At 43.3% G+C, this 25,807-nt stretch overlaps 1 protein-coding gene across 3 annotated transcripts in view; it reads left to right on the top strand.

Annotated features, from left to right (window-relative positions):
• The window catches only part of LOC129813820 (uncharacterized), a 59,808-nt gene that overhangs the window by 9,137 nt on the left and 24,864 nt on the right, over nt 1-25,807 (top strand). Inside the window, exons 1-9 of one of the 3 annotated variants that reach the window (XM_055866383.1) lie at nt 2,262-2,896; nt 3,445-3,522; nt 3,844-3,928; nt 4,039-4,074; nt 5,738-5,877; nt 6,959-7,082; nt 7,211-7,355; nt 7,527-7,637; nt 19,885-20,012. In XM_055866383.1, the coding sequence (XP_055722358.1) occupies nt 2,707-2,896; nt 3,445-3,522; nt 3,844-3,928; nt 4,039-4,074; nt 5,738-5,877; nt 6,959-7,082; nt 7,211-7,355; nt 7,527-7,637; nt 19,885-20,012 (1,037 nt within the window). In that variant the 5' untranslated portion in view covers nt 2,262-2,706. Of the gene's footprint in view, nt 1-2,261; nt 2,897-3,444; nt 3,523-3,843; nt 3,929-4,038; nt 4,075-5,737; nt 5,878-6,958; nt 7,083-7,210; nt 7,356-7,526; nt 7,638-19,884; nt 20,013-25,807 lie in introns of those variants that run through there. The other 2 variants (XM_055866376.1, XM_055866391.1) reach the window with 2 other exon arrangements.

Genomic DNA, 25,807 nt, shown 5'->3' with positions numbered 1-25,807 from the left:
TGAACCAGGCAAGGCAGTCATTAGAAAAACCGAGGCTATTGAGTCTGCCGATAAGAATATGGTGATTGACAGAGTCGAAAGCCTTGGCCAGGTCGATGAAGACGGCTGCACAGTAATGTCTTTTATCGATGGCGGTTATGATATCGTTTAGTACCTTGAGCGTGGCTGAGGTGCACCCGTGACCGGCTCGGAAACCGGATTGCACAGCGGAGAAGGTACGGTGGGATTCGAGATGGTCAGTGATCTGTTTGTTGACTTGGCTTTCGAAGACCTTAGCTAGGCAGGGCAGGATGGATATAGGTCTGTAACAGTTTGGGTCCAGGGTGTCTCCCCCTTTGAAGAGGGGGATGACAGCGGCAGCTTTCCAATCCTTGGGGATCTCAGATGATACGAAGGAGAGGTTGAACAGGCTGGTAATAGGGGGTGCGACAATGGCAGCGGACAGTTTCAGAAATAGGGGGCCCAGATTGTCAAGCCCAGCTGATTTGTATGGGTCCAGGTTTTCCAGCTCTTTCAGAACATCTGCTATCTGGATATGGGTAAAGGAGAAGCTGGGGAGGCTTGGGCGAGTAGCAGCGGGGGGGGCGGGGCTGTTGGCCAAGGTTGGAGTCGCCAGGTGGAAGGCATGGCCAGCCATTGAGAAATGTTTGTTGAAGTTTTCGATTATCACAGACTTATCAGTGGTGACCGTGTTATCTAGCCTCAGTGCAGTGGGCAGCTGGGAGGAGGTGCTCTTGTTTTCCATGGACTTTACAGTATCCCAGAACTTTTTGGAGTTAGAGCTACAGGATGCAAATTTCTGCTTGAAAAAGCTGGCCTTTGCTTTCCTGACTGACTGCGTGTAGTGGTTCCTGACTTCCCTGAACAGTTGCATATCACGGGGGCTCTTCGATGCTATTGCAGTTCGCCACAGGATGTTTTTGTGCTGGTCGAGGGCAGTCAGGTCTGGAGTGAACCAAGGGCTATATCTGTTCTTGGTTCTGCATTTTTTGAACGGAGCATGCTTGTCTAATATGGTGAGGAAGTAACTTTTAAAGAATGACCAGGCATCCTCAACTGACGGGATGAGGTCAATATCCTTCCAGGGTACCCGGGCCAGGTCGATTAGAAAGGCCTGCTCGCAGAAGTGTTTCAGGGAGCGTTTGACAGTGATGAGGGGTGGTCGTTTGACCGTGGACCCGTGGCGGATACAGGCAATGAGGCAGTGATCGCTGAGATCTTGATTGAAGACAGCAGAGGTGTATTTGGAGGGCAAGTTGGTCAGGATAATGTCTATTAGGGTGCCCATGTTTACGGATTTAGGGTTGTACCTGGTGGGTTCCTTGATGATTTGTGTGAGATTGAGGGCATCAAGCTTAGATTGTAGGACTGCCGGGGTGTTAAGCATATCCCAGTTTAGGTCACCTAACAGAACAAACTCTGAAGCTAGATGGGGAGCGATCAATTCACAGATGGTGTCCAGGGCACAGCTGGGAGCTGAGGGGGGTCGGTAGCAGGCGGCAACAGTGAGAGACTTATTTGCCCGACAAAGTGATGTTAGGATATATGTTATCCTGTACAAGCTTTTGTGCTGAATACGTTAAGTTGTTACAGGTGTCAAGCTTATGGACATGTGGCAGCAGTGTGTAGGAGGGAGGTTCCTAGGTGTGAGAAGTGCAGAAAGGCATGAGACAAAGGAATGTGTCGCGCTGGGGAAAGTAGTGGTATGTGTTAATTGTAGGGGTGCCAATGGGGCTGGGGATCAGAAATGTCCCGTGCTAGAGAGGCCGGTTGGGGTTTCCAGGTTTCGAGTAGGGCAGAAGTTGTCATATGCTGACGCAGTGAAGAAAGTAGAGGAAAATGGGTCATGGGGGAGGGATCCAGAGAGGAGTGGTGTGAGAATAAACCAACAAGTGATATATGTTTCAGTACGATTGGATTTTTAGCATTTAGTTCAGGGAGGGAACGTAAGTCGCAGAAAATTGAGGTTGTGGTGGCAACTGCAGAGAGGTATTTGGGTGTGCGAGACTTGACGTCAAAAGAGTTACAGGGTGTGTTAAGTGGTGGTGTCCCATCCTTTCAGACTGTTGGCCTGAGGTAGGATTAAATATATTTAAATAATGGAATAGGGTGTTATTTTCTTTTCTTGTTTCTTTTTTGTGAGTGTAGTGTTAGATGGTAGTTTATTTAAATAAATGAATACATCTATCAAAGGATGAGGGATTTATACTCCCGTCTAGTAGGTGGCGGTATTGCAACATTCATTGGATGCCAACCGCCGTTAAACCTCATCGAAGAAGAAGACAAATGTGTGCCAATCTGCTACAGGAGGCTCGAACTACAGGCACTCCTGATGAAGTGGTGGGGGTGGGACTAACTGAAGTCCATCCAGGAAGCGTTTTGCTGAAAACTTTCAGTTTCCATCGAGATATCACGATGGGATAGCAGTAATGTGATAGTTCTGTGTAATACAATATGCAAGTTTTTAGAAAAAACTAAACACATTTCGTAACGTTAATCCTGTGGGGGTTTTTCGGAGTTTGTTTTCATGGCATAGTTAGTTAATCATTAGCCATGTTTATCGTCAACCTTGTTGCAGAATGGATCAATAGTATATGCAGAATAGATGCAGAATAAGCGTTTTTTTGGACCATCTGCTGTCTAATCCAACAACTGTGTGGTTAATTTACCACTGAGCTAACCCCAGCAGTAAACTCATTTTAAATCATGTCGAAACTAGTGGGCAGTGCGGGGGTCTCTGTGTTGGGCGACAAATCTTTGGAGTTTTACCGAGATCCAGTGGCTTTTTGTGAACAGCGTATTGAAAAGCATGGGACACGGATATTTCAATCAAGACTTCTGAACAAGCCAACTTCCTTCGTCTGTTCGGTGGAAGGGATGAAGGAATTACTTTGCGGTATAGCCACTTATTCGTGTGTATGTGCGTGTGTGTCACAATAACCTAATCAGTTCAACGGTAACAAGTTTGGACTAATAGGCCAACATTCTTATACATTCATAGTTTTTGCTTTTCAGTCTACATATCAGTTTAGGGTCAATTTCAATTTTTAACGCATTAGTAGAAAGTGATATGATTACATCAATAATGGGCTCCCGAGTTGCGCAGCGGTCTAAGGCACTGCATCTCAGTGCGAGAGGCGTCACCCTGGTTCGAATCCAGGCTGTATCACAACCGGCCGTGATTGGGAGTCCCATAGACGTCGTCAGGGTTTGGCCGGTGTCAGCCGTCATTTTAAATAATAATTTGTTCTTAACTGATTTGCCTGGTTAAATTAAAAATACATTTAAAAAATATATAATATTTGTCCATTGATTAGACAGGGCTTGGTAACTGACCATTCATGAGATGGACCTGTGACTTTCCCTAGGGTGTATTGGTGAGAATTGTGTGTTTCCCAATTGAAAGAGGACATTGCAACTTATGTGATCATGACTGTATTTCAGAGAAGTCATCTGTGTTCCTGAAAGACCCCACTGATGTAATGCACAACATGTATGGAGACAACATAGTGACTGCTAATGGTGAGTTCATGTCCCAAAGGTCCATAGGGTGCAGCTTGCATGCAATTTGCTTATAAGGATATAGGGGTTGTATTAGAGAGCCTACACCTCCTCTGGCCTTTACAAAAACATATTTGATTGTACATGTCCACAGGGTAAAGCTGCTTTAGGCCTTCACACTATTTGCTTGTTTTATTAATTTATCAGAAGTTGAAAAACATACAAACAGAATATTCATTATTTAGACCAATAGATGGAGTCATTGCACATTTTTTCTTTATTTCTGCTTTATTATGAGCAACTCCATAATGTTATCTTTTGTATTCTGTATGGTTCATCCAGGCGAGGAAGCCTGCTTGCTGCGTCTGTCTCTCACCAACCTTTTCACAGGAAAGTGTCTGGCCTCAGGCTCTGACCTCATTAACAGGTAAAGACTAGTTTCATTTATTGAGTATGACAGGGTGACCAAATGTTATTATAAATATACCTTCATTAAGGATAACAATGCTTGTTTCTCTGTTTTTCTTTCCTGCACAGTGTTTCTGAACGGTGCTTGAAGGACCTTTCTGCAACGTAAGAACCCCTGAAACCTCGACTCACATTCCTTCATGCACTTCTGTCTTACTCAACATACACTAGCAGGACCATACCAGAAATGTATGACCTACACTGCTTTCAGAAAGTATTCATAACCCTTGACTTATTCCACATTTTGTTGTGTTACAGCCTGATTTCAAAATGGAAAAAGAAAAGAAGATTTCTCTCCTACAGTATTTACACACAATACCCCATAATGACAAAGTGAAAACGTGTTTTTAGAATTTTTTGCACATTTATTTAAAATTAATACAGACATTTCTCATTCACACCCTTGAGTCAAGACATGTTAGAATCACCTTTGGCAGCTATTACAGCTGTGATTCTTTCTGGGTGAGTCTCTAAGAACTTTTCACACCCTGATTGTGCAATATTTGCACAAAATTCTTCAAGTTCTGTCAAATTGGTTGTTGATCATTGCTAGACCTCCATTTTCAAGTCTTGCCATAGATTTTCAAGCCAATTTAAGTCAAAACTGTAACTAAGCCACTCAGGAACATTTCATGTCATCTTGGTAAGCAATTCCAGTGTATATTTGGCCTTGTGTTTTATGTTATTGTCATGCTGAAAGGTGAATTTGTCTCCCAGTGTCTGCTGGAAAGCAGACTGAACTAGGTTATCCTGTAGGATTTTGCCTATGCTTAGGTCTATTCCGTTTCTTTTTATCCACTCCAAAAAATCCATAGTCCTTGCCGATGACAAGCATACCCATAACATGATGCAGCCACCACCATGATTGAAAACAGTGGGGGCTGGTGTGAGGAGCTATAGGAAGACGGGGTCATTGTAATGGCTGGAATGAAATTAATGGGACTGAGTCAAACGTGGTTTCCATATGTTTGATGTGTTTGATACCTTTCAATTTATTCCATTCCAGCCATTACAATTACCTCGTCCTCCTATAACTCTTCCCACCAGCCTCCACTCATTGAAAATATGACGCATGGTACTCAGTGATGTGTTGTGTTGAAATGTTTCCTTATTTTTAATTTTTATATTTATAATTTTTTATTTCTGATTTATCAGGGGGTGATGCAGCACCCTCAGCACCCGTATTTCCCGTGGCTATGACTGGGTGTACTGATACACCATTCAAAGTCTAATTAATAACTTCACCATGCTCAAAGGGATATTCAATGTCTGTTTTTTTTTACCTATCTACCAATAGGTGCCCTTCTTTGCAAGCATTGGAAAACCTCCCTGATCTTAGTCATTGAATCTCTGTTTGAAATGCACTGCTGGACCGAGGGACCTTTTATAGATAATTCAATCAATTTCAATCAATTTTATTTTATATAGCCCTTCGTACATCAGATAATATCTCGAAGTGCTGTACAGAAACCCAGCCTAAAACCCCAAACAGCTAGAATGCAGGTGTAGAAGCAAGATAATTGTGTGTGTGGGGGGGTTACAGAGATGAGGTAGTCATTCAAAAATCATGTTAAACACTATTATTACACACAGAGTCCACGGGGTATTGTGTGTAGGCCAGTGTCACAAAATCTCAATTAAATCGATTTTAAATTCAGGCTGTAACACAACAAAATGTGGAAAAATTCAAGGGGTGTGAATACTTTCTGAAGGCACTGTATTTCCATGTATGTTCTGTTCACTTCTCTGATTACCACTTCTTGTGTAGTGGGGAGCCCGTGTCGGTGTACCCTCTGTTTAAACGACTGGGAACAGAACTGGTGTTGGGGCTGTTCCTGAATGTGAACCCAGATGAGACACCAGAGCTTTTCCAGGACATTACAGCACTCTGTACCCTACACTGGCATGGTGAGATTACATGCTCTGTACCCTACACTGGCATGGTGAGACTACATGCTCTGTACCCTACACTGGCATGGTGAGATTACATGCTCTGTACCCTACACTGGCATGGTGAGACTACATGCTCTGTACCCTACACTGGCATGGTGAGACTACATGCTCGGTACCCCACACTGGCACGGTGAGATTACATGCTCTGTACTCTACACTGGCACAGTGAGATTACATGCTCTGTACTCTACACTGGCACAGTGAGATTACATGCTCTGTACCCCACACTGGCACAGTGAGATTACATGCTCTGTACCCCACACTGGCACAGTGAGATTACATGCTCTGTACCCCACACTGGCACGGTGAGATTACAGGCTCGGTACCCTACACTGGCACGGTGAGATTACAGGCTCGGTACCCTACACTGGCACGGTGAGATTACACGCTCGGTACCCTACACTGGCACGGTGAGATTACAGGCTCGGTACCCTACACTGGCACGGTGAGATTACAGGCTCGGTACCCTACACTGGCACGGTGAGATCAGTCTATGCCACCTGTAGGTTTTCCCCTCTTGCAATGGGAGGCATGCCGCCCACACTGGGCCTCAATGAACAATCACAACTACAATTTCAGCATACCAGTAATTGAAGAAACACTTTAGTCTCATTTTCTTTCAAAGAACTTCTTGCCCCCTGAGCGTGATGAATATATGCATAGCCAGATAGATGTCTGACAAAACAAACTGCTCTGCATTCAAGGAGCCCTGTTTTCAAAGGGAGTGGAATAGACACACAGATCTGTGCATTAGCTGAGCTACAGTGGTAATTAGATCTCAACACCTCCATTGACATCACTGCCTCAGGCATCTCGGTGAAACCCAGTAGGTGTCAATGACTATTACATTAACACAGTATGTTAATGTGGTAATTGTGAGCCAATATACTTTTCAAAAGGGGATATTAGGCTAATCAAACTGTAGTGGTTGCTTTTCTATAGGTAGACATAAGCCCCTTTTCAGGTTGATGTAAACATAGAGATAGAGAAATATATTTTGTCAGAATGTGACCTTTGACCTGTCCTTCCCCTACAGGGATCATCTCAACTCCAGTCTGTGTGAAGGTTCCTCTGTGGTCCTCTGGCTTTTGCACAGCACTGGAGGCTAAAGACAAGCTCATGGACATCATTAAAGACAAGCTGGAGTGTCAGAGACAGGGGTGAGTCCATAAATATGTTGTCATAGACACACGTTGTGGTCACATGTAAGTGATTCTTCTCTCCTCACTTTCATTGTCACTTTCTCTTAATGCTTTCTCATTTACTCTCTTTCTCTATCGCTCTGTAGGTTTGTAGGTTATCTCCGTGATCTACCTCTCCCTGATGCCAGTGGTGCCTCCCAGCATCTGCTGTTGTTCATCTCTGCTCTGATCCCCAAAGCCCTGGCATCCTTACTCACCTCCTTCACCCTGGTTCTGAGTGGAGCAGGCAAGGTGAGACGGCCCGGTTCTCTTACTAAACCTTCAGAGCACGGGAACGCACTTTAAATCATGTTGACCTTACATTGTAGTAACAACTACACAGCTTTTGGAAATGCCTTGCTTTGGATCAGTGTAGTACTGCGGGAATCCTGTATGAACACTAACGCTTCATTTTTTTGTCAGAAGGAAATTAGGAACCGTGCGAGGGCAGACCCTGATTACCTTTACTACGTCCTCCTGGAAGTACAGAGACTTTGGCCTCCGTTCATTGGTGGAAGACGAATAGCCAATCATGTGAGTCCACTACATTGCTTGTTATCAATAACATTTGATCTGATATCTTAGCTCTCTCTGTCCATTCATGATCTGAGCTCAAGGGGGAGTAGCATGCCCACAAATAGATCTCTAAAGAAGTCTGCTTGTAAAGGGAACATCATGTATTTCCCTAGACTTATGATAGCCAACTGTGATCTGCCTGCGGCATGCAGTGACAATGAACTTCTTTCTAAGTTGTTTAAAATGATGAATGACAAGTATGTTCACATGTTCCTCAGTTGATATCCTCTATGACTGATTATCTTTCTGAAATACCCAAGCATGAGTATACAGCTATCGACTCTGTTTTTTATGCCCATCTCATTCTATTCTAAGTCTGATAACAGGAAGGCTATTAATCAAAACAGGCCTCCTACATCCAAGTCAATGTTTATGATGCAGAAATGAATGCATTGTGTGACAATAAATAAGCTATTGAATATTGTATTATGGTTGTTTTTAGTAATAGAGCTGTCAGCCAGTATATTATTGGCTTACTGTGATTGTCATCTCTTCATTGTTCACTGGCTGGCTTTATAATGAAAATGGTCCAGTTAATGACGTCCATCTTGGAATAGTGTGACCTCATGCCTCTTCACGCAACAACAACAGCCCATGAGGGGAATTGATTGGGCTCAAATTGATTGACCCTCTTACCCAAGGGCTGTGTTTGCTTTATGAGTGGAAAAAGTAATAGCATGCATTTGCAATAGCTTAAATTGTTTACTAGCTAGTATGTTGTGTAATTTATTTTTCACCTTTTTTAACGCTGAGTGAGTATAGTTAGCATAATCTTTGTACGTTGAACTTTTATTTTTTAATAGGAAAATTCTTCAATTGGTCTGATGTAGAGATATCTCCCTGTGTGAGTCCTGGCCTGGAGAGGTTGTTAATAATAAGTGACTTTGGACTTCAACCAGCCGGTGAGGCGTCGACACAACTAGGAGCAGAAAAAACAAGTATTGAGATTAATCAGGCCCAAACAGGTGGCCATGGATGCATATTTAATCAAAATAGTTCATGAATATGAATCTGTTGTGCAGAGTGAACTGTCAGGGTGACAGAGTGTTGGGGAGGGGGAGGATGGAGAGAGGGAGGATGGAGAGGATGATAGTGAGATGGGAGAAAGGATGTAGAGAAGGATAGGGGAGGAGGGAGGGATGGAGAAGAAGGACGGGGGAGGTGGGGAGGAGAGGAGCCCTGAGTTTTTGGTCGTCTTGCCTCAGAGCCCAGCTCCTAGTAGACCTAGCAGCCACAGGGAAGTACAGCTGGGCCTCTTCTGCCTTTGGGCCATAGCAACACATACAGAAAGTCACTAACACAAATTTTCATATCAGAATATTTTTAGTCGTGAATTTATTAACATTGCACTACACTCTGTACTGTACATTTCATTTTCTCCGGGGTTGTTGGAAAGAAACATTTTGTGACTCACCCTCCTCCCACTCCATCGATGGTAGTCAGTGAACTGTGGTTATGCCCACAGTCTCACATGTAGATTGGGATGTTTCAGGCTCCTGTTTGCCTGTGAGTGTTAACGTCACTGTGGTAACAAAAAGGTGTGTGAATGGGTGTTACATATTCATGATGGAGGTGGAAGGAGGGGGGAGGCGCCATGTGTGCGCCAATGGAACCCTATTTTTACCAGAGCCCTAGTAGTGACAAAATAGGGTGCCATTTGGGAAGCTTTCCTTGTCATGTGCTCTCACGGCTCCCCCTCCCTGCCTTTCTCCCTACCTCTATCCCGGCCGGTTGGATGAATAATGCATACCCACACGCCGAGGTTATGATGGGTAATTGATTGAGGCAGTAAACACTGATGTTACAGTGTTGGAGGAGCATAGGGGAGTGAGGGAGGGAGGGTGATCGTCATGGGTGGAGGGGGGTTCATCACGCCCTCCCCTCACCTGGGGTAAAGCAGCTCCTCCACAACGAGAGAGAGAGAGAGAGAGAGAGAGAGAGAGAGGGGAAGGGGGCTGGACCATTTTTTTTGTTCGGTGGGCTGGTCGAAATTGACACACACAAAAATATACATTTTTAGAAATAAAACAATTTTAAAAAACAGGACATGGCCGCGGCCCATGGGCCTGTTAAGATGTTTTTTATATATATATTTGTGCAATTTCACAGTTATAATAATCTATAATGAGCCTTTGACTGATCAGTGGGTAATGGTCGGCCCCCCTACCAAGATGTGCCGGCCTGGTTTTCTGATAGGCTGAGCTGAGGTTATGCAAACTCATGTTCAAAGTCAAACACGGCATCAGCAAAGAGACCTGCTCCGACTCTGTCATCAGTTAGACAGCCAAGATCATGGATCGTACAAAACGTAAAAGGTGCCAATAAATGTAGAAAGAGCACATTCTACATTGTCAGCTCACTTATAACTTCCAATTTTTTGGGTGTCTTAAACCATGAATTGGTCAAATAGTAAAGTGCATTATCCTCATGACTCCTGTAATGAAAGTGTCTGCCCTGTGCCTTTTCCCTCGCTGGGGCTTGCTGCTGAGACCAGCAATCCACTCTCCTCTCCCCCCCCATGTGCCCGAGAGAAAGTGCGCGCAGTGATGCAGGCTGGTGTGGGTAAAATGCCAAAGCCAAATTATTGTCCCAGTCCACCCCTGGGAGAGAGAGAACACCAAGCAAGAGAGGCAGACCAGCAGAAGTGGGTAAGCGAGAGAGCGTTAGAGGAAGAGGGAGTACTTTAACCCATACCTATGAAGCCAGCCAGGCAAATCAAATTGTATTTTTCACATGCGTGGAAATCCACAGGTGTAGTGAAATGCTTACATACATGCTCTTTCCCAATGATGCAGAGATAAATTTAAAAAACACATGTGAAATAAAACACACAGGAATGAAGCTATATACAAGGAGTACCATAACCATACTGTATCTATGTGCAAGGATACGTGGTCATTGAGGTAGATATGTACATATCACAGGAGGCTGCTGAGGCAAGAACAGCTGGTAACAGTGACTAAGGTTCAGGGCAGGGTACTGGGTGGAGGCCAGCTAGTGATGACTGTCTATTGACACACCCGTGTGTCAATCAAATTTACATCATAATATTTTTTTGCACAGACTGTGTCTCAACCCCACCGCATCCGACTGTGTCTACATTCAGCATCTGCGGTGGAAAGTGGCAGAGCTAGAGCGCTGTTTGTCAGACCAGGAGACATCCCGAAAATTGGTCTTCTCACAAAAACCCCTGTGGTGTCCGAAAGTTTTGGCTTACTAACTAATATGACCACTCTATGGAAAGATGAGACTCTCACAAACATAACAGGGATATGGACTTGAATATGTCCATAAACACTCCAGCTAACTGGTCTGCACATGCTCTGAGGACGCGGCTTGGGATGCTGTCTGGGCCGACAGCTTTCCGAGAGTTAACACGCTTAAATGACTTACGTTGGCAACAGAGGCGTCAGTGGCTGGCTGGCTTTCCCTTTTTAATCCTTAATTATCTGGTGTCCTTGACGTCAAATTGCAACTCCACTTTGTCCCTGTACTGTCTATTTTGCCTCTTTGATTGCCTTACGGAGGTCAAAGCTGGTCTGTTTGTACACGTCCATGTTCCCAGTCACCTTGTCATGGTTAAATGTGGTGGGTTGTGCTTTCAGTTTTGCGCAAATGCTGCCATCTATCCACAATTTTTGGTTCTAATCATCACAGTGCACTTCCTGATGAACCCAGTCACCGAGTCAGTGTATTCGTCAATAATATAGGTGCGGGGAGGGAGAGTAGCAAAGATCAAGAGATTGTGATGCACGTGTAGCACCGGAGATGTGTTGATAGAATTTCGTTTTCCTCAGATTTCCTTTAATAAAGTCCCCCAGCTACAAAAAAATGTGGCCTCAAGATATGCGGTTTCCAGTTTACACATAGTCCAGTGTAGTTCCTTGAGAGCCGTTGTGGTGTCTGCTTGGGGGGAATGTACACGGCAGTGATGATGAGCGAACAAATTATCTCGGGAGGTAATGCGGTTGGCATTTGGTGGTGAGGTATTCCAGATTGGGAGAACAAAAGGACTTGAGTTCCCGTACGTTACCACAATCATACCATGATATTCTAATCATATACAGAGTGGGTAACCCGCCTCCACCATCCGCTCTACTGGCCAATGTGCAATCACTGGAGAATATACTGGATGATCTTCGTTCGAGATTCTCCTACCAATGGGACATTAAAAACTGTAATATCTTATGTGTCACCAAGTCGTGGCTGAACGACGACACAGATAATATACAGTTGGCTGGGTTTTCCGTGCATCGTCAGGACAGAACAGAACAGCTATGTCTGGTAAGACGAGGGGTGGGAGTGTGTGTCTAATTGTCAATAACAGCTGGTTTGTGATGTCTAATATTGAGGAAGTCTTGAGGTATTGCTCGCCTGTGGTAGAGTACCTCATGATAAGCTGTAGGCCACACTATCTACCAAGTGATTCTATATTTTTCGTAGCCGTCTATTTACCACCACAAACCGATGCTGGCACTAAGACCACCTTCAACGAGCTGTATAAGGCCATTAGCAAACAAGAAAATGCTCATTCAGAAACGGCGCCCCAAGTGGCCGGTGACTTTAATGCAGCCAAACTTATAACTGTTTTACCTAATTTCTACCAGCATGTCACATATGCAACTAGAGGAGAAAAAAACTCTAGACCAGCTTTACTCCACACACAGAGACACATACAAAGCTCTCCCTCGCCCTCCATTTGGCAAATCTGACCATAATTCTCTCCTCCTGATTCCTGCTTACAAGCAAAAACTAAAGCAGGAAGTGCCAGTGACTTACTCAACTTGGAAGTGGTCAGATGGAGCGGACTGTTTTGCTAGCACAGACTGGGATATGTTCCGGGATTCATCCAGTGGCATTGAGGAGTATACCACCTCAGTTACCGGCTTCATCAATAAGTGCAGCGACAACGTCGTCCCCACAGTGACTTTATCCCAACCAGAAGCCATGGATTACAGGCAACATCCGCACCGAGCTTAAGGCTAGAGCTGCCGCTTTCAAGGAGCAGGACACAAATCCGGAAGCTTATAAGAAATCACGCTGTGCACTCAGATGGACCGTCAAACAGGCATAGCGTCAATACAGGACTAAAATGTAACCCTATTACACCGGCTCTAACGCTCTCCGGATGTGGCAGGGCTTGCAAACTATTACGGACTACAAAGTGAGACCCAGCCGCAAGCTGCCCAGTAACGCAAGCCTACCAGACGAGCTAAATGCCTTATATGCTCACTTCGAGGCAAGCAACACTGAAGCATGTATGAGAGCACCAGCTGTTCCAGACGACTGTGTGAAAACGTTCTCCGTAGCCGATGTGAGCAAGATCTTTAAAACAGATCAACATTCACAAGGCCGCGGGGCCAGACGGATTACCTGGACCTGTACTCAGAGCGTGCACGCACCAACTGCCAAGTGTCTTCACTGACATTTTAAACCTCTCCCTGACCGAGTCTGTAATATCTACATGTTTCAAGCAGACCACCATAGTCCCTGTGCCCAAGAAAGCGAAGGTAATCTGCCTAAATGACTACCGCCCCGTAGCACTCACGTCGGTTGCCATGAAGTGCTTTGACAGGCTAGTCATTGCTCACATCAACACCATCATCCCGGAAACTCAAGAACCATTCCAATTTACATACTGCCCCAACAGATCCACAGATGATGCAATTTCAATTGCACTCCACACAGCCCAGACTCCACACAGTCAGAGACCTGGCAGGGTAGTGCCAGGACAACAACCTCTCCCTCAATGTGAGCAAGACAAAGGAGCTGATTGTGGATTACAAACAATCTCACCAAGACAGTTGTGAAGAGGGCACGACAACACCTTTTCCCCCTCAGAAGTCTGAAAAGATTTGGCATGGGTCCCCAGATTCTCAAAAGGTTCTACAGCTGCACCATCGAGAGCATCCTGACCAGTTGCATCCCTGCCTGGTATGGAAACTGCTCGGCATCCGACCGTAAGGCGCTACAGAGGGTAGTGCGTATGGCCCAGTACATCACTGGGGCCAAGCTTCCTGCCATCCAGGACCTATGTACTAGGCGGTGTCAGTAGAATCCCAAAAAATGGTCAAAGACTCCAGTCACCCAAGTCATAGGTACCGGAGTGCCAAATCTAGGTCCAAAAGGTTCCTTAACAGCTTCACCCCCAAGCCATAAGACTGCTGAACAATTAATCAAATGGCCACCCAGACTATTTACATTGACACCCCCCTTCCTCGCTCTTTGTTTTTGCACTGCTGCTACTTGCTGTTTTTTATCTATGCATGGTCACTTTACCCCTACCTACATGTACAAATTACCCCGACTAACCTGTACCACCGCACATTGACTCAGTACCGGTACCCCCTGTATATAGCCTCGTTATTGTTTTTTTATTGTGTAACTTTTATTACATTTTTTTAGTTTATTTAGTAAATATTTTCTTAACTCTATTTCTTGAACTGCATTGTTGGATAAGGGATTGTAAGTATGCATTTCACGGTAAGGTCAACACCTGTTGTATTCGGTGCATGTGACAAATTCAATTTGATTTGATTATAGTTACTCCACAATACTAACCTAATTGACAGGGTGAAAAGAAGGAAGCCTGTACAGAGTACAAATAATCTAAAACATGCATCCTGTTTGCGTCAATGCACTAAAGTAATACTGCAAAAAAAAATGTTGTCCTGAAATCAAAGTGTTATGTTTGGGGCATCATGTTATGGGTATGCTTGTAATTGTTAAGGACTGGGGATTGTAAATGTCACTGTAATTGTCACTGTATGTGTTTGCGCATGTGTGTGTGTGGATAGAGACCTGTGAGTGTGCATATCGCCAGTGCAGGTAGAGTCACTGCAGATAGTCCATACAGATAATCCGGGTAGCCATTGATTAGCTATTCAACAGTCATCATAGGCGCCAGGCCTTACATTGCATCATTAAGGTGGCGGATTAAGATTCCTGAGCTTTCGGAAAGACGTGAGTAATCCTCTCAAGTGGAACGGGGGTGTGTGCAGCGGCATTTTGAGCATGTCCTGTTGTTGCTTGCTGGTGGAATATTAACTCTGAGGTCAGTGAGTCTCACTGTTCTCTACAATGGACTGACTGGAGATGATGTTGCTGAGCTAGTTTCCACTCTGGACAGTCAGAAATAATGAGGAAACACTGACAGACCATCGCCTCTTCTAGACTCTTTCTTTCCTGCTCTAGCTAAGCCACTGCGTTCATTGACTTAGCCCTGGACTCTTAGACATCATCACACTTTGCCTGTAAAGTCCTCTGCAACAATCCATCTTGGACTCACGCACTTTATTCTGGAGCTCATGAAAGGCTTTATGTTTCACGTCAGCCGCTGCATCCCCTTTGTGCCAGCCTATGATCAGAGATGATCCAGACAGCAACTCCAGACCCATCTCTGCCCATGTTGTGGTTATTTATTTCCCTCAGAACCCAGAGCCCCAGCCAGCCCCAGCCCAGCCCAGGTGGGCCCATATGCTTCCTGCTAATGGGGTTATACATAAAACATCCTCATCTGGCCAACTGCCTGCCTGGCTCCCTGATAGCAGGATGTGCATGTCACTGGGAATAAGGACCAGGCCTGATGAGGGGCTGTAGTCTACTGGGGACCTGTGATACATTACTGTAGCTCCTCGGCTTCAATCAGCCCTCTTTAAAAGCCAGGGATCATGAATACAGACATCCTAAATATGTGATATCTCTTTTCCCAGTTTTTAAATCGTTTTCATAGAATCTTATTTCCCCAGAATCTCTGCTACTGTACAATGATCAGTGTTCCTTTAGAAAAAACAATGATCAGTATTCCGAGAAGTGTTTTGTCTAGCACTCTGCAGTGTGGAGACACATTAAGCAGTGTTTTTCAGAGCCTGTTTGTGTGTGTGCTCGTGCCTGCGTGAGTGTGAACCGTGCGTGTGAGAGAGTGATCTCTGCTCTGCTCTGAGAGGAGGCTCTCTGTCTCTCCCCCTTGATAAACAGGAAGCATCTTTTCAATAATGACACCTCAGTGCTTCTCTGTGATGGACTTAATGCCTTAACAAACACCCCACTGCCTCTAATTGAGTTAATTCCTTAACAAACACCCCACTGCTTCTAATTTAGTTAATATTTTAACAAACACCCCAGTTCCTCTAATTGAGATAATGTTTTATGGCTGGGGGGCAGTATTGAGTAGCTTGGATGAATAAGGTGCCCAGCGTAAACTGCCTGCTACTCAGGCCCAGAAGCTAAGATACACATATTATTAGTAGATTTGGATAGAAAACACTCTGAAGTTTCGAAAACTGTTTGAATGATGTCTGTGAGTATAACAGAACTCATATGGCACGCAAAAAACCTGAGGAAAAAATCCAACCAGGAAGTGGGAAATCTGAGGTATGTAGTTTTTCAACTCTTTGCCTATCCAAGATACAGTGGAAATCTGGTCAGATTGCACTTCCTAAGGCTTCCATTCCATGTCAACAGTCTTTAGAACCTTGTTTCAGGCTTCTACTGTAAAGGAGGAGAGAATAAGAGCTGATTGAGTAAGGGGTCTGCCAGAAGGCCATGAGCTCATTCAGGCGCACTCACGTAAGAGGTAGCTGCGTTCCATTGCATTTCTACAGACAAAGGAATTGTCCGGTTGAAACATTATTGAAGATTTATGTTAAAAACATCCTAAAGATTGATTCTATACATCGTTTGACATGTTTTAACGAACTGTAATGGAATTTTTTGACTTTTCGTCTGGCCTCCGCGTAATGAATTTGGATTTGTGAACTGAAGGCGCGAACAAAAAGGAGGTATTTGGACATAAATTATGGACTTTATCGAACAAAACAAACATTTATTGTGGAACTGGGATTCCTCGGAGTGCATTCTGATGAAGATCATCAAAGGTAAGTGAATATTTATAATGCTATTTCTGACTTCTGTTGACTCCACAACATGGCGGGTGTTTTTGTGTCTGAGCGCCGTACTCCGATTATTGCATGGTGTTCTTTTTCCGTAAAGTTCTTTTTAAATCTGACATTGCTGTTGCATTAAGGAGAAGTTTATCTAAAGTTCCATGTATAACACTTGTATCTTTTATCAATGTTTATTATGAGTATTTCTGTAAATTGATGTGGCTCGCTGCAAAATCACTGGATGTTTTGGAGGCAAAACATGACTGAACATAACGCGCCAATGTAAACTAAGATTTTTGGATATAAATATGAACTTTATCGAACAAAACATACATCTATTGTGTAACATGAAGTCCTATGAGTGTCATCTGATGAAGATCATCATAGGTTAGTGATTTAGTTTTATCTCTATTTCTGCTTCTTGTGACTAGGTACTCTCTTTGGCTGGAAAAATGGCTGTGTTTTTCTGTGACTAGGTACTGACCTAACATAATCAGATGGTGTGCTTTCGTCATAAAGCCTTTTTGAAATCGGACACTGTGGTGGGATTAACGACAAGTTTATCTTTAAAATGGTGTAAAATACTTGTATGTTTGAGGAATATAAATTATGAGGTTTCTGTTGTTTGAATTTGCCGCCCTGCACTTTCACTGGCTGTTGTCATATCGATCCCGTTAACGGGATCTCAGCCGTAAGAAAACACCCCAGTTCCTCTAATTGAGTTAATGCCTTAAAAAACATGACACTGCCTCTAATTGAGTTAATGCCTTAACAAACACCCCACTGCCTCTAATTGAGTTAATGCCTTAACAAACAGAGCGAGAGGGGGAGAGAACAGAAGAAGAATGAATTATTCCTCTGGATTCTCTCTCTACGTTTTTTTGCCAGTCTAAAAATATTCAGTAAGTAAATAGTGATTACTAATTATATACAAAATGTATGTTTCTATAATTACAAACCTCAGGTTGTTTCTTCCATGATCATAGCAGCACTTTAGGTGACTCTAGGATTTCTAGGAAAATCAACCATTCCCACATGAAAAAATGCTTCAGTATTCTGTAGTAAACTGCAGTATACTTAAGCAATACGCCATGAGGGGGTGTGGTATATGGCCAATATACCATGGCTAAGGGCTGTTCTTAGGCACGACGCATCGCACCCCCGAGGTGCTGCTATTATAAACTGGTTATCAACATAATTAGAGCAGTAAAAATAAATGTTTTGTCATACCCGTGGTATATGGCTGTCAGCCAATCAGCATTCAGGGCTCTAACTACCCAGTTTATAATGTAGAATACTATACTACAGACTGTAGTATCCCTTGATCATCTGTAGTACTTATTATAGACTGTTGTAGTATACTGTAAAATGCTATGGTAAATACTACAGTATTATCCGCAAAAATAACACTGTGTAATGTTCGCAAAAACACTACAATCAGCAGAAACACTACACTTTTTGTACTATAGTTAACACTACAGTATTTCATTTGCATATATAGTTGAAGTCGGAAGTTTACATACACTTAGGTTGGAGTCAATAAAACTTTTCCGACAACTCCACAAATGTCTTGTTAACAAACTATAGTTTTGGCAAGTCAGTTAGGACATTTACTTTGTGCATGACACAAGTCATTTTTCCTACAATTGTTTACAGACAGATTATTTCACTTATATTTCACTGTATCACAATTCCAGTGGGTCAGAAGTTTAAATACACTAAGTTGACTGAGCATTTAAACAGCTTGGGAAATTCCAGAAAATTATGTAATGGCTTTAGAAGCTTCTGATAGGCTAATTGACATCATTTGAGTCAATTGGAGTTGTACCTGTGGATATATTTCAAGGCCTACCTTCAAACTCAGTGCCTCTTTGCTTGACATCATGGGAAAATTAAAAAAAATCAGCCAAGACCTCAGAAAAGAAATTGTAGACCTCCACAAGTCTGGTTCATCCTTGGGAGCAATTTCTAAACCCCTGAAGGTACCCCGTTCATCTGTACAAACAATAGTACGCAAGTATAAACAGCATGGGACCACGCAGCTGTCATACTGCTCAGGAAGGAGACGCGTTCTGTCTCCTAGAGATGAACGTACTTTGGTGCGAAAAGTGCAAATCAATCCCAGAACAACAGCAAAGGACCTTGTGAAGATGCTGGAGGAAACCGGTACAAAAGTATCTATATCCACAGTAAAACGAGTCCTACAGTATATCGACATAACCTGAAAGGCCGCTCAGCAAGGAAGAAGCCACTGCTCCAAAACCGCCATAAAAAGCAGACTACGGTTTGCAACTGCACATGGGGACAAAGATCGTACTTTTTGGAGAAATGTCCTCTGGTCTGATGAAACAAAAATAGGACTGTTTGGCCATAATGACCATCATTATGTTTGAAGGGAAAAGGGGGAGGCTTGCAAGCTGAAGAACACCATCCCAACCGTGAAGCACAGGGGTGGCAGCATCATGTTGTGGGGGTGCTTTGCTGCACGATGGACTGGTGCACTTCACAAAATAGATGGCATCATGAGGATGGAAAATTATGTGGATATATTGAAGCAACATCTCAAAACATCAGTCAGGAAGTTAAAGCTTGGTCGCAAATGGGTCTTCCAAATGGACAATGACCCCAAGCATACTTCCAAAGTTGTGGCAAAATGGCTTAAGGACAACAAAGTCAAGGTATTGGAGTGGCCATCACAAAGCCCTGACATAAATCCTATAGAAAATGTGTGGGAAGAACTGAAAAAGCGTGTGCAAGCAAGGAGGCCCACAAACCTGACTCAGTTACACCAGCTCTGTCAGGAGGAATGGGCCAATGTTAACCCAACTTATTGTGGGAAGCTTGTGGAAGGCAACCAGAAATGTTTAACACAAGTTAAACAATTTAAAGGTAATGCTACCAAATACTAATTGAGTGTATGTTAACTTCTGACCCACTGGGAATGTGATGAAATAAATAAAATCTGAAGTAAATCATTCTCTCTACTATTATTCTGACATTTCACATTCTTAAAATAAAGTGGTGATCCTAACTGACCTAAAACAAGGAATATTTCCTCAGATTAAATGTCAGGAATTGTTAAACTGAGTTTAAATGTATTTGGCTAGGGTGTATGTAAACTTCCGACTTCAACTGTACCCTGACCATTCCCCTCCCCCATATCTCAATTTGCAGAAGTCTGCAAAAACCCTACAGTGAATACTACAGTCAAGTCTGCAAAAACACTAAAGTACTATAGTATTTATACCACGTTGAGTTATTGTCAAATGACTGCCCTCACAACTCAATACCAGTTTCCTACTGTTTTATTCACTCCAAAGGACACTACTCTGGGAGGCTTCCACATTCCCAAGGGTTACGCTGCCATGTACATCAGCCACTCCATCCACCGCGACCCGGAAGTGTTCCACCAGCCAGAAGACTTCCTGCCAGAGAGGTGGAGTGGAAGGTGAGGACTTTACACAGAAACCGTTCTCTTTTTGCTTTTACAGTAGCATTGTTCACTTCTCTGCTCAAACAGGCCAACCTCCACCTATACTAAGATCTTCTGTCTGAGCACACAGCTGTGCCTCAGGGTTAAACAGTTTACCAAAACAAAAGGAGTGTTTTGTTCTAACCTTGTCCTGTCTCTGTGTGTGCCTCTGTCCATGCCGGTAGCCAGGCTGCAGCTGGAGTTAAGCATTTTTCTCTAGTATTGTCTCTTTCTCTCTTTCCTTCTCTCTCTTTTTCTCTCTCAGCTTTTTTTTTCTACCAGCTTTCTCTCTCTCTGCAGGGTTTTATTCTAGTATTATTCTCCCTCTTTCCTTTACCGTGACCTGGGTGACCCCTTGCATTCTCCAGCTCACTTCAGACACCTGGGCTCCGGTTTAAAAATAACACCCTCTGCTGAGAACATGTTATGTATTCTCTCGTCCTCCCTCTCTTTCTTACTTACTTGCTTTCTTTTGCTTTGAAGCTTTCTGTGTGTGTATACATTAGGTTGAACTCTTTACTCCAGTGTTCATGAGTTCTCTTGAATCATTAGAGAGTGTTTCCTCTGAGTGCATCATTGAGTCCAGGCTGGAAAAACAGCCAATTATAAAGGTCTCAGGACAACTCTCACATACTCTCAAATTTCTAATAACATATCCACAAATGTACTCTATTTTGTCTAATACATTTAGAATATAGCCCATGTAATGTAAGGATTTTATATTTTTGCCATTATTGAATGATGAGCTCGAGATTAACATTTTAATTATGCTGATGATTAATCTATTCAATGGAGTTATCATCTGGTGTTGCCTGTGGTTCTAAAGGAGGAACTTTTATATTGTGAGCTCATATTTTCCTGTTCTGAAGGATTTACCATAGAAATAGATAAATCCCATAGATATTAATGTATCTTTATCTCTATTCTATGGGAGAGGCTGATCATGAGAACAACTGAGTATCAGAGATACTGTTGCTAAGGCTGTCAATGCTAAGCGCCCAAAGATCTGGCAAGAGACAAAATGAGTCATACAGTTATAGTGTTACAGTGAAATTCTGTGGTAAGACTGTGATAATGTCTGATAAGCGCATTATAACAATGTGTGAAATTCATACCATGACTGATGAATCAATAAACAATGTTCAGGGTAGGTGCTCTGATGATGAGGGGGAGTCACTGCGAGAGAGAAAAATAGTAAGACGGCTAGAAAGGTGGAGACAGTGAATCGAACTGGCCTAATTGTCATTTGGATGCACACAGATGCTGCCCACTGCTGCAGGGCATGATCCATGGTGGGACCTGGCTTGTCCGCCGTGTATGAGTTCACAGTGAGTGGTGGTTCATTTCCTGTTCCTGTCTCACCAGCTGTGACGGCCTCTGCTGAGGGTGGGGCTTCAGACTACTGGGGGGTGGGGAGTAGCAGAGCTCAGTGAGAGGAGAGAGGCCTGAGGATGGCAGGGGATGGGGAGTAGCAGAGCTCAGTGAGAGGAGAGAGGCCTGAGGATGGCAGGGGATGGGGGGTAGCAGTGCTCAGTGAGAGGCCTGAGGATGGCAGGGGATGGGGGGTAGCAGTGCTCTGTGAGAGGCCTGAGGATGGCAGGGGATGGGGAGTAGCAGAGCTCAGTGAGGAGAGAGGCCTGAGGATGGCAGGGGAGGGGGGGTAGCAGTGCTCAGTGAGAGGAGAGAGGCCTGAGGATGGCAGGGGATGTGGGGTAGCAGTGCTCAGTGAGAGGAGAGAGGCCTGAGGATGGCAGGGGATGGGGGGTAGCAGTGCTCAGTGAGAGGCCTGAGGATGGCAGGGGATGGGGGGTAGCAGTGCTCTGTGAGAGGCCTGAGGATGGCAGGGGATGGGGGGTAGCAATGCTCAGTGAGAGGAGAGAGGCCTGAGGATGGCAGGGGATGGGGGGAGCAGTGCTCAGTGAGAGGAGAGAGGGATGGGGATGGGTAGTGGTCGACCCCCCCAGGGAAAATAAAGCCCCATCTGCCGGTAAGGAAAGTGAACAGCAAGAGAGCGTTTTGACACACTGCTCTGGTGATTATCCATGAGCATCATGCTCTATGGCAGCAGGATGGAAAATGTGAGTTAGACTAGTCTAGAGACTCACTCATCTAGGCAGTTTAAGCTCAGTGTTGCTCTTTTTATTATATTGACTCATATCTCCCTCGCCTGTAGTACATTCCATTCACTGTAAATTCAGCAATGCAACTTATGACCACTTTGCCAACAACTTAGACAAAATGTTAGAGGGTATGACATCTTGTAGCCCTTCTTTGCTATTCAAATCTGAAGTCGGAAACAAAAATATCTATTACCAATCTAACGATACAGCTGTTTTAGTAACCGCATAACCAATCAATCAGTCAACTACTGACCACAACCACACAACTACTGTCCACAACTACTGACCACAACTACTACTTACCAAAACTACTGACCACTACTGACCACAACTACTGACCACAACTACTACTTACTAAAACTACTGACCACTACTGACCACAACCACACAACTACTAACCACACAACTACTGAACCACAGATGTACTGATCACAACTACTGACCAACACTACACAACTACTGATCAGAACTAATGACCACAACTACTGCTCTGGTCTGCACTAGCTCTGGTCTGCACTAGATCGGGTCCAGCTCTGGTCCTGGGCGTAGCTAGCTAGCTCTGGTCTGCACTAGCTCTGGTCTGCACTATAAATTATAACTACTTAAATGTGCTTAAATTAGCATATAATACCCACCAACAATAATTGTAACTCTTGAACATCTAGAGACACCAAACCAACTTGTTATCCTATCCTTCAATTAATCTTTTCAACTACCTACTTTTTCAACTATAACCAGTCACCAACATTAGTACTGCAGACACTACTACAACTATAACTTATTTCAAAACCATGCATATTTTAAAACAAGCACACCACATTTTATTCAGAAATGTACTTTTCAGTGATCTTTTTTTATTGTATTTATTTGTTATTCAACCTTTGTTTAACTAGGCAAGTCAGTTAAGAACAAATTCTTATTTACAATGACGGCCTACCAAAAGGCCTCCTGCGGGGATGGGGACTAGGATTAAAAATTAAATAAAAATATAGGACAAAACACACATAACGACAAGAGAGACAACACAACACTATATGAAGAGAGACCATGGCAGCAACACATGACAACACAGCATGGTAGCAACACAACATGACAACAGCATGGTAGCAACACAACATGGCAGCAGCACATGTTAGCAGCACAAAACATGATACAAACATTATTGGGCACAGACAACAGCACAAAGGGCAAGAAGGTAGAGACAACAATACATCATACAAAGCAGCCACACCTGTCAGTAATAGTGTCCATGATATAGTCTTTGAATGAAGAGATTGAGATAAAACTGTCCAGTTTGAGTGTTTGTTGCAGCTCGTTCAAGTCGCTAGCTGCAGCAAACTGAAAAGAGGAGCGACCCAGGGATGTGTGTGCTTTGGGGACCTTTATCAGAATGTGACTGGCAGAACGGGTGTTGTATGTGGAGGATGAGGGCTGCAGTAGATATCTCAGATAGGGGGGAGTGAGGCCTAAGAGGGTTTTATAAATAAGCATCAACCAGTGTGTCTTGCGACGGGTATACAGAAATGACCAGTTTACAGGAGGGGCCAGGAGAGAGCTTAGGGCAGGTAGGTTACAAGTCGGTGCTGATGGAGGACGATAACAGTCAACAAAGAGCTATTTGAAAGTATAATGCTTAAAAACAGCAAATCAAATTGTTTGGGGACAGACTTGGTGGAGACAACCGAGCACTGAAGGTGATCCTTGGTAAAGATTACCACTCCCCCACCTTTGAAAGATCTGTTTTGCTGAAAAAGGTTATAACCAGAAAGGTTAACATCAGTATTCAAAGCACTCTTCCTTAACCATATCTCAGTAATGACCAACACATCTGGATTGGAGCTGTGAACCCACACTTTCAATTTATAATTTTTAGGTAATAACCTTTTAGTGATATTAGATATTAGAGCACAATTCAGAATTTGGGCTAGCAACAGTAGATGGGCCAGGGTGTACATGTACATTTACATATATAATCAGCAGTAATACAATCAAGGCATGGCAGAGGACAGGGAGAGCTCTGCAGTGTTGATTTATGACATTTGAATGTGCATTAGATGTCAATGTGCATTAGATGTTTGCCTAAATAGTTTATTTATTAGATAGGACTAAAGCTAGCTATCAGTAGTTCTTCAACTACCACAAAAATCATTTTAAAGCGCTGTCATCACTAGATGCACCATTATATTTCTCTCCCCAAATAATAGCCTAAAACTTTCCAATCATTACATCATCATTCAATTCAAATTAAACTTAATTTACACTGAACGTTTTACAAAAGTAAATCATACATCTATTTATCTGAAACCCACAGCATGAATGATTCAGAGTTGCTTTGCTTTCCTAAGAGTGTCGTCCACATGATCCTACATTTTATTCCCATTTTCTTGTCCTATGTCTTTCTTCTTTCAGTTTTCACATGCAACAACTGTAGTTTATTACAACAATATCTAACCCATAATTCAAAGTAATACCAAATACCAGTAATACCAACAGTAACTAATGAACTGTTTAAGCTGGAGACACCAAACCAACTTTGAACCCATCAACAGTAACTCTTGTACCGTTCAAGATAGAGACACCAAACCAACTTTCACATTTTCAGGCTATCCTATCCACTGCCACATAAATACTTTCAAAGAGCTGAAGCAAGTCACATCATTTGTATTAATGGAAAATTACCATCTAGTTCCCATTTTTCACTGTAGCACGGCACCATTATCAGGACTGGCAGACTGGGATGTGACAGTTGTAGGGAGGACAGTGTGGGAGAGAGGGGGTTATCAACAATGCAGAAACTGCTTAGTACTGCTCTCTCTAGCACCTCTCCAAGAATAGAAGCAAGCTAATAAACAACCTATTTATGTGTTCGTTTTACTTTTACTTGACTATTCTTGTTTTGCCAGACATCCAGCATTATTAGAGCCCCATAGATTCCATCTCTCCATCTAGACAGGATGTTGATCTGGGGTAACGGAGGGTACCTGCTGTGTCTGCTACTCTGTCATTTAATAAATAATAATAATAATTCCCTCGGACGAGACAGGATGGTCCTTTTGGCTGGTTTTGCTGTGGTTTCAGTGCAGCTGTGCAACAGATGTTGTGTGCAGCTGTGTGCATGTGTGTGTGTATGTGTGTTGGGCAGGGCAGTAAGCTTAGTTTTGTCTTCAGCAGACAGCCCCAGTGTAACTGAAACTCTGACCAAAAAATAGATATCAGCCTGAAGACATTTGGATACATCCATTACAGCCATTGTTGAAGGAGGCCACATCAAGTGGTTTAGGTTAGTCTCAGACGTATGTCTGGGTTTTTATTTCACTAAGATACTCAAAGACTGATCCACCCCCCCCAAAAAAAATAATAATAATAATAAATAAATAAAATAAAAAATATACTCAAAGACAGCTTCTGTTTCACTGATAGCTCAGTACATACACATTGACTGTGACGCCATTGTAAGGGAGTAAAAACAAACAAGGATAAACTTGTCACCATTTCAAATGTTATTTGAGCTATAGTCTATAAAATCTCCCACATCACAAGATAATTAATGGAAATGAATAGTCTTGTTACCATGCATTTAAAGGAAGAAAACACTACTCCTCCCTGATATGAATTATTTGTATGGCTCTTACTCATTGGCAGTTCTCAGTA

The sequence above is a fragment of the Salvelinus fontinalis genome, chromosome 2 (assembly GCF_029448725.1).
Source record: "Salvelinus fontinalis isolate EN_2023a chromosome 2, ASM2944872v1, whole genome shotgun sequence".
Taxonomy (NCBI): Eukaryota; Metazoa; Chordata; class Actinopteri; order Salmoniformes; family Salmonidae; genus Salvelinus; species Salvelinus fontinalis.
The sequence above is the reverse complement of the archived record's forward strand: the minus strand, read 5'-3'. Positions and strand labels throughout refer to the sequence as shown.